The 9,766-nt window shown below is 36.2% G+C and overlaps 1 protein-coding gene across 2 annotated transcripts; it reads left to right on the top strand.

The window, feature by feature from the left end:
* Positions 1-2,451: 2,451 nt before the first annotated feature.
* On the top strand, positions 2,452-9,182 carry LOC141652546 (serine/threonine-protein kinase Nek2). Of its 2 annotated transcripts, none has more exons than XM_074460068.1 (15): positions 2,452-2,515; positions 4,142-4,282; positions 4,396-4,462; positions 4,558-4,623; positions 5,074-5,120; positions 5,231-5,276; positions 5,400-5,480; positions 5,578-5,620; positions 5,718-5,767; positions 5,859-5,940; positions 6,029-6,078; positions 6,697-6,770; positions 6,927-6,978; positions 7,219-7,683; positions 8,182-9,182. In XM_074460068.1, exons 2-15 carry the CDS (start codon positions 4,197-4,199, stop codon positions 8,767-8,769), a joined length of 1,797 nt encoding a protein of 598 aa, XP_074316169.1. In that variant the 5' UTR covers positions 2,452-2,515; positions 4,142-4,196; the 3' UTR covers positions 8,770-9,182. The 2 variants fall into 2 exon arrangements, with proteins under 2 accessions (XP_074316169.1, XP_074316168.1); XM_074460067.1 differs by lacking the exon at positions 2,452-2,515 and adding an exon at positions 2,565-2,741.
* Positions 9,183-9,766: the final 584 nt, after the last annotated feature.

The following is a 9,766-nucleotide window of genomic DNA, read 5'->3' as shown; positions in this document are numbered from 1 at the left end:
ATACTAAAATTAGAAATATCGCGAAAATAATGAAATCAAGAAGATTGTGTCATGGAAAAAGAGGAAATGAAAAGAAGAGAAGTGAAATTGAAGTGGACCCCGCCCACTAAAAATTATGAGGACCGATTGTATCCCTCTATAAAACTTGGCTTTTATACCCAGAAGATATCAACTCTTAGGAGTCGTTTGGTTGCATGCAGGAATTTCCATTGCCTAGGAAGTGAAAGATCACATGAAGTTAGAATTCATGTGAATTAGAAAATGTTGTTTGGTTGCATATAGGAATTACAATTCATGTAGGCATTCTCACTTACCTAGGGGGACCTAGGTAAGCAACTTCCTCCATTATGGAGGAATTAGAATTCATGGGAAGTCCAATTCATGTGAATTGGGGTAACCAAACAAGTTACCCATTTTGTAATTCACATGAATTGTAATTCCTGTGTTTTTTAGTGGGTAACCAAACGACCCCTTAGGCTCTATTTTTTTGGACTTAAAGTCACTTAGTTTAAGTTCAATTCAGATTTTATAAATTCAGTTCAGATCCTATAAGTTCAGTTTAGATCCTATAACAGCTATAAGTTCAGTTCAATTCAGATCCTATAATTTCAGTTTAGTTCAGATCCTATAAGTTCAGTTCAGTTCAGATCCTATATGCCACTTAATTTAAGTTCACTTCAGATCCGATAAGTTCAATTCAGTTCAGATCTTATAAGTTCAGTTCAGATCCTATAAGTTCAATTCAGTTCAGATCCTATAAGTTCAGTTCAGTTCACATCCTATAAGTTCAGTTCAGATCCTATAAGTTCAGTTCAATTCAAATCCTATAAGTTCAGTTTCAGTCCAAAAAAACAAAACCTTAATCTTTTTTCGTTTTCTAATTATTTCCTAATTGTCAAATCATTTCCTACATTTTCAATATTTTCTACTTTCTCTACCTCACCAACACTTTTTCTTCCCCAAGTGAATAAGAAAATGACACTTTTTTTATTAGGAGGGTCAAGTTGGTAAAAATAATAATTACATGACCCTTTTTTGCATTGGCTTATTTAATTGAATGTTTAATTATTTTATAATTGAATTCGTCTCTTCTACTCCCTCCTATTCGGGGTTTTCTTCCCCTTTGATGTAGGTACAAGATTTTAGGAGATGATTAAAGAATGAATAAAGGAAAATGGTGGGTTTGTGGATTGGAGAGAGAAATGAATAATTAGGAATTAAATAAGGAATTGTGACTTAGGTGGGGTTTGGTGATAGGAGAGAGTGATGAATAAAATAAGAGTAAAAGTTGGGTGGGGTTTGGTAATAAGAGAAATAGGTGAATAAAATAAGAGTAAAAGTTTCCAAAATAAGAAAGGGGAAGAAAACCTGAATAATCCGTTTAAAGAAATAGGGAAAAAAATAGTGAATAAGAGGGGGTATGATCTTTCTCATGACCTAAGTCAACATCTAGCCTTTTTAACAAGTAACAACTCCAAGTCCAGATTGCTATTATCAAAATTTAAACTTAAGGACCCTTGAGATTTTCACTAAGTTTCAACCATTAAGCTGCATCATTCCGGTAAAAAAAAAAAAAATCTCTATAATTGTATATTCTTAAAAGTCCTAATATATTATCCATATTCGAAACGAGTGAAAGTAGATATGACAAACGAGTCAAGTAGATTGATTTAGATGGGTCAATTTCAACCGGATCATTTACGTATTAACAAGAATTCGAGTCCGACCAGGTCATGTCGAATTCTGATAATTTTATGGTATATTATTATCAAATTATTTACGGATAACAATCAGTTTACAAGTGCGTAGTTCAACAATGAACATTGAAGTTGAGACATATTGGGTCGGGTTAATTCAGGGTTTTAGGTCATGCCCGGGTACTCGGTTCAGATGTCTGGTAAAGCTACCGGATCAGGTCAATTTTACCGAATCTCGGTGAGACCAAACTTTGATAATCAAACAAAATTTTATAGACATAAACAAGTAATCACATCTTAAAAATACAATGAACATTGAAGTTGAGTCATATTGATTCTGTTTAATTCGGGTTTTTTGGTCATGCCTGGTACTCAGTTTAATGTCAGGTCAAGCAACTCGTTTAAGTTAATTTTACCAGATCTTGGTGAGGCCGAACTTTAATAATCAAATAAAAGTTTATAGACTGTAAACAAGTAATCGCATCTTAAAAATATCCTTTTTTTACGGTACATTAACATTAATGTTTTTAAAATACGCATTTATTTCACCAATATTTCTCATTGTAGACGAACATTATCCGTCTAAACTTGTAGACGGATAGTGACCCTCTCACAAAATGCAAGTGAGAGGACAAGTGAGGATATCCATTTCACATCCACTTGCATTATCCACTATCAGTATCCACTCTAATTTTATGAGAGATATCATTTGTATACAGCTTTAGACGGATAGTATACGGCAATTTGCGTTATTTCACTCATGTGACAAAGCCATTGGTTAAACTCCCAAAACACAAGAATTTCCTGCAATTAGTAATGTAAGTCCTACTTTTGTCAGCATTGTTTTGATCTCCAGTCTTTTTCAGAATCACTCTTTTCTTTTGACTCCTCCCTTCAAACATTCTTCTCTATATTTCCCTCTTTTCTCACCTCTCTAAACATTTTCAAAGTTTCAAACTTTGAATTACCCTTCTTGCTTTTGTTTTCTTGGGGTTTTACCCAAAACCCTTTATTTCCCTTAGCTTAATTTAGTTCAATTTTTAGGTATGTTTCTTAAACTTTTACATTTTTATTTACTTAATTGTTGAAATTCACCTCATTTATTGTGTTTATTTGGGTTGTTGGAGTGGAAATTTGGAACTTTGAGGTATTAGGTTTGTGGGATTTTGTGAAAATTTGCAGATTTCTCAAGTATAACAGTGATTATTGTGTAAGACCGTCTTACAGTGTATGAAACTACTCATTTAATGATAGTAATAAATGGGTGTGATCACTGAAAGAACCGTCTTATACTCTGAGACGGTCTTAGAGTCTATAATTTGTGCAAGTATTAGCATTATCATCTCTTAAATATATTATTTTAGCTCATAATAGGCATGATATTATTTAAAGTTTTGATCTTTGTGGTCTTAGCTTGTGGAATGTTTTAGTAACAGTGTGAGACCAAGACCGTCTTATTCTATAATTTGGGCTACTGAATTTGCATCCTTTCAAACATTAGAGCATAATGCTGTGATTGTTTGGAGTTTTGAAGAAAAAGTTTGGAGCTGTGAGCATTTTGTTTTGTGGATTGTTCACTCAATTTCTGCTGTTTTGAGATTATGTTTTCTGGGTTTTATTGGTTAAATGAGCACCATGCTTTGTGTATTTAAGTAATTTGAGCTGAAAACATGGTACTTTAGATTATATTCATGTGTTTTGTCTATCTTACTCTGACTCGTCTCCCAAGTATCAGAAACAACATGATGTTAGAGTATTGGATACGGCTATTTTGTGCCAACTTTTCAATTTTTTGGTCTAAAATGAAGTGTCGAAGTGTCGTGTCGTATTGGACATGATACCCATTGGATAGGTCAGACTGTAGTTAAGTGAAGTGTCGGAGTAACATAGGTTTTTGTTGCTATCCCTATATGGTAAGACCATACAGGGCTAGAGGCTACTTCTTAACTTTTTGTATCTTGTATATTTGTGGCAAGGGAATCTCAAATAGTGAAAGAAAATGGAAGTGTAACTCCTTTCAAGAAAGATGGTAAAATAATATTTCAGTGATACTACTTTCACTTTGTGGGGATAAGTTTTTCCTAGCTATGCTTGTCTGGCATGGGTAAAAGCAACCCTTTTTGTAGAAAACCTAGTTAATGTTTGGATTTAATGAGATTGTTTTGCTTGAATTTATGCATAGTGTAGATAACTATATTGAGGGTTTGGTCTGGTTTCTTATTGTTTGTTCAACCACTTCAACAAAACCTAGTGAAATGCCTTAAAATCTGTAAATTTCGGAAACTAGTCTCGACCGGTTTTCTGTTTGTTGTGTATCCAATATCTTACAGATAACCAAAATGAAGAGTTGAGCTTTCTGATATGATTTCAGTCTGCTTATTACCTTTCTAGGTACTGCGTGCGCTAACTATATATGTTAATCGTGTGTTCCTTGTTATTATTAGGATTAGGATTAAAACACTTTTCTGAAGACATTACTAAGAGGTACTAGTAGCTGAAATGGAGCAATATGAGATACTAGAGCAAGTTGGGAAGGGTGCTTTTGGTGCAGCCCTTCTTGTCAGGCACCGAGGTGAAAAGAAGAAGTCAGTGCATCTCGATAATCTACTTTAGTATCATGAATTTGAATTTGTTATGATTAAAATCTCCGGCACATTGTGTTTTTCGATTTTTATCACTGATTGGTCTTTCTTTGTAGGTATGTTTTGAAGAAGATACGGCTTGCACGCCAAACTGATAGGACTCGAAGATCTGCTCACCAGGAGGTCCTTACTACATTTGCTTATTGATTTTCAGAATGTTGGAAAGGACGCATAAATTGTATGCTTAGTTGGTCATGATTATCTTATTTGCATTACAGAAAGAGCTCGTTTCGAAAATAAGGAATCCTTTCATTGTGGAGTACAAGGACTCCTGGGTAGAGAAGGTTAGTGAATCTTACTTGACATTAGCTTTCCTAAAGCCTCTGACTTAACTCTTTATTTGGCTTCATGTCAAGTAATTACATATCCAATTCGGAGTTTTTTCACATTCCTAAGCAATCTTATTGCAGCACTTAGGTCGAAAACTTGGTTAAAGCACTGCCCTTTATCTTTGGTACTCGGATTTGTTTTGGAAGTATCACACTTGGACTGGCTATTTTTATGAAAAATTCCCAACATTTTTTTCGTAAAATCAAGTTTTCAATTATCATATAACTCATATCCATGTCCAAGTGTCTGTTTTTGGACATGGGTACGTGCGGTAAGATGAAGAGTCTGAGTAACATAGCCGTCATTCTTCTATATTATTCTGCTGTTTTCATACATTCTTTCTTCAAACGACATGCATTCCTTCGTTCTTCTGTTGATGTTTATCGCACTGGATTCCGTCACAGGGTTGCTATGTCTGCATTGTTATTGGCTATTGTGAGGGAGGGGACATGTAAGTTATCTGCCTTTTTTAATGCACAGACATGCCTCTGCTAATAAAATTATTTGTCCAGAGTACCTTCATACTTACGCTTTTCTCGAATTGTGACCTTGTGCTTGCAGGGCTGGTGCCATTAAACGTGCCAACTGTAATCACTTTTCTGAAGAGGTTGGTGATTGATTGCATATCCGCCCTATTTTACTGGAAATATTACTGCTTCCAACACAAAAATTTAGTCATATTTTGGTAATCAAATTAGGCCGCTTACATAAATTTATGAACTGATTGTAGAAACTTTGCAAGTGGCTAGTTCAGCTTCTGATGGCTCTTGATTACCTCCATATGAATCATATACTGCATCGAGATGTTAAGGTTAGTCGCTATCAGGGAGCTTTCCTACATCTTCATAGGGTTTTCTGTCATTTCTAGAACACTCTCATGATCTGATTCTTGTTTTTGCTCACATCAGTGTTCAAATATATTCTTGACAAAAGAGCAGGACATACGTCTCGGTAACCAACCTCACACTTCTTTGTATTGGTTTGTCGGATATTATTACATTTGTTTTTTTCATTTCATCTATTGGATAATGTTAAACAATGGGTGCAGGTGATTTTGGCCTCGCCAAGTTATTGACTTCCGATGATCTCGCTTCTTCTGTAAGTTTGTTGGCATGTTTTATTTGTTCTAAAAATGTTCTTGTTTTTCTTCTTCAAATATTTAAAGTCCTATTACAATGTTCAATTTCAGGTGGTTGGAACTCCCAGTTACATGTGCCCTGAGCTTCTCGCTGATATACCTTATGGCTCAAAGTCCGACATTTGGTCCTTAGGTCTTGTACCCACCCTTATTGATCTTTTTTATTCTGTTCGTTTTACTATTTTGTTCGTTAATGTAATTTAGGCATGTGTATTGTCCAGGCTGCTGCATCTACGAAATGGCTGCGCTTAAACCTGCATTTAAGGCATTTGTAAGTTGCTCATGTCAGGAAATGTTACTTTCTATTGTCATAGTTTAGTGTTATGGGACCGGAGCATATAAGAATTTAACCTGTGTTACCCAGACACGCCGACACGTGTCGGCGTGTCGCACACGGCTATTTGGGGTGAATTTTCCTGTTTTGTGGTCTAAATTGAAGTGTTGAAGTGTCATGTCGTGTCGGACACCGACACGTGTCTGACACGCGACACGACAGTTAAGTGAAGTGTCGGAGTAACATAGAATTTAACCACAACAACATTACCCAATGCCTTAAAGGCTTCTGCCATTTGCCGGGTACAAGGGGTTAGATTTTCATTGCCTTAACCTTCTGTCAACAACACCGAGACTCTGAGAGGCACTTTCAGATGAACCTTAATGAAAATTGCATCAAGAACTGCTTAGTGAACGTTTTTATTGTGTTCCATCATACGTAATTCAAAACCAGAAAATAATGAATCTTTGACTCCATTAAAAATGTAGATCACTTAAGTTTCTAACTTGTGTTACAAAAGATTGTTGTCAAGAGGATGCAAGGTTTGATGTCGTTAATGTGTTGAGCTCTCACATCCTTGGTAACATTCTCAGTATATTCTTCATGGTTCTGCAGGACATGCAGGCATTGATCAACAAAATTAACAAATCGATTGTTTCTCCACTTCCTACCATGTATTCTGGTGGATTGTAAGCACCGTCTCTTTTTAGAACTATTCCGTACAATGGTTTCATGTGTGATTCCTGTTAAACAATTGGAAAACAACATCTGATTTTATGGAGAATTTCCCGTGCATCATTTTGCTTTTTATCTGGTAGCTTGATTTGCTGTTCTCTTATTTGCAGTCGAAGCCTTGTTAAGAGTATGCTGAGGAAGAATCCTGAAATGAGGCCTAGTGTATGAACTCTCATTTCTCTGTGTATTTCTGTCTCTTAGAGTTTTTGTTGGTCACCGCGTAAAATTTCAGATTTTGAGTTGCAATCCGTTCTGCCTAAAGTTAAATTGTCTAAAACTACCTAGAGAATTGAACTTTTTTATTTACATTATCAAAGTCACTGGTTCGGTCAAGTAAGTCGAGTTTGTGAAAAGTTTCCAAGGATTTCATGTAAACTGGTTCTAATTCAACCGTTTGTATAGGCCGCTGAGCTGCTCAGACACCCTCATCTTCAGCCTTATGTTCTCAGTATGAATCTGAAGTTTGATATCCCCAGAAGAAACACTTTGTCAATATCCCATTATGATAATCCAAGAAACACACGTTTTCTCGAGCCTGAAGAGGTTCAGAAGCTTGTTGACAGAGAGAGACGTCGATCATCATATAGTAATGACAGGTTTCAGAATCCCAGCATCTCTGAACCTGAAATGGTCTCTCCATATTCTCTTAGACAACAACAGGGGTTCTCAGGATACTTCAACCGCAAGTTCGGTGAAATGTCCATTGGTAGTATACAAAAGGGAAGTGGTTTTGATGATTCAGTGGTTCGGAAGGTTTCTGCTATTTCTAGAACTCCAAGGCTGTCTACTCCTGTGAAAGGCACTACTGCTTTTAGAAGACTTTCAACACCCTCTAAGATCTCCGCTAATGCTCCCAATCGTACTACTGTAAGTTTGTTCAGATCAATGCTCGTTTTAGTTTGATTTGGTTTTATTCCTTGGAAATTACGGACTGTTAAATGTTACTGTAGATGATATCCTCAGGTGATTATGATCATAATGATGTTTGAGATGAACTTCAAATAATGTAGTAACTAGTATAGATCCCGCGCAATTGCGCGGTATTTATAGAGTTTTTACTTTTTAATTTATTACTTATTCATTCCATATTTGTACCTTTAAATTTTCATATTTCACCTAATTGTATTTTGATATTAGAAAAAAAAATTAAACTACAAAAATGAAAATAAAATTAAGTATGCCGTGAATTAATTTTTTATCACAAAGTTAATGATTTTATTTCAGAACTTTTCTTAAATTATCTTAATAAGTTTTTTTCACGTAGCTAATAATATTATTTTATTGTTTATACATTGTAAGTATGCATCAAGTCATTTTCGAAGAAAAATTAGCTCTGTTCGGATTGCTGATCTGAGTTCCTTGCAGCTTCCCGGGTCACATACTCCTGCCACCAAATCTTCACGATCAGCCCGCAGAGCTTCCCTACCGCTGTCAATCTCAAGCACCAAACCAGGAAACCAAATCTCTCCATACAAATCCAGTGTTGGGCTTCTTCACAGTGTCGAGTCTCCTGATGTGTCCGTCAACGCTCCACATATCAATAAAATGGCAGAGTTTCCATTAGCATCTTCAGAGGATCCAATGTACCCTGTACATAAAACTTCCTCAACATCAGCTCAGTGCTCCACCACCTCACCAAATCCAGTCGATCGGTCCATGACCAAAGACAAGTGCATTGTTCAAATATTAAACACGGGTTTGCCCAAGTCAGATGTAGTCAACGAAGCATCAAGCAAATCATCGTCAGATTCCAACCAAAGACGGTTTGATACATCATCATATCAACAACGCGCTGAGGCATTAGAGGGATTGCTCGAGTTCAGTGCCCGGCTTTTAAAGCAGGAGAGATATGATGAGCTTGGTGTGTTGTTGAAGCCCTTTGGCCCTGAGAAGGTATCCCCAAGAGAGACCGCTATCTGGCTGGCTAAGAGCTTCAAGGAGACTAGCGCCTAGCGCCTAGCCATGTAGCCACCAGACTGACTTACGTAACTGACTGCCAGGCTGACAAACTGTTTTTCTCTATTCCACTAGCAGTACCGTGTATTGATCTTAGTAATTTCGGATTGCATAGGTTATAACCTTTCAGGTAGGTGAGTTTGTGCTCGGCCTGAACCCAGAAGGCAGGGAGCGATAAGTAGCAAATATAGTCTAATGGTTGTACACCGTTCCTAAGGTACGATCATTGGTTAGATTATTGGCAGATTGTAGCATCTTGCATTGCAAATGAAACTTTTGTAATTTGTAAAATGGTGATCTAACAGGCTGTTTAAGATGTGGAATTCATTCAATTCAAGTCAATGAGTTTGCAAGGAGCTAATCTAAATGGCTTCTTAACACACAACTCATTTACATAGATTTGCTCAAAATTGTCCAATTCATGGCAACACCTATTTGTTATTATTATTTACGGGATTTGAAACTAGGTTATGAATATTACCTCTCGTGAGTCATGACATTACCAGCTAAGATAGCTAACAATTTGCCTAAAAACATTATGTCTATATGTCAACTAATTTAGGGGTGAGCAAAACCGTGTACGCCATACGGTTTTGAAAACCGTATCGGGTATACGGTTTTAAAAATCGCAAAAAACACTATACGGATCCGATACGGTTTAACCGTATATACGTTTTTGGTACCCGGAAAAACCGTGTATACGGAATCCGTATATACGGATACAGTTTGGTGAGAAATGCCCAATTAAACATTGTAATTATTCAAGAGTTAACATGACCACCTCTTATAAATGGCTGACTTTTGTTTATTGAGATAAGTTAGTAAAAAAAGTCGTAAAAAAAAAACATTAAAAAATTGGAGTTGAAAGAGGAACTTTGCATTTTTTAATTTTTCTTTATACGGAAACTTCCAACCGTGTTAGCAGAAACCGTTTATACGGTTTCGTTTTTGTCCGACCCGGATACGGTACGGTTTTTTGGATCGTATATACAGT

This window comes from Silene latifolia, chromosome 4, assembly GCF_048544455.1.
Source record: "Silene latifolia isolate original U9 population chromosome 4, ASM4854445v1, whole genome shotgun sequence".
Lineage (NCBI taxonomy): Eukaryota > Viridiplantae > Streptophyta > Magnoliopsida > Caryophyllales > Caryophyllaceae > Silene > Silene latifolia.
The sequence above is the reverse complement of the archived record's forward strand: the minus strand, read 5'-3'. Positions and strand labels throughout refer to the sequence as shown.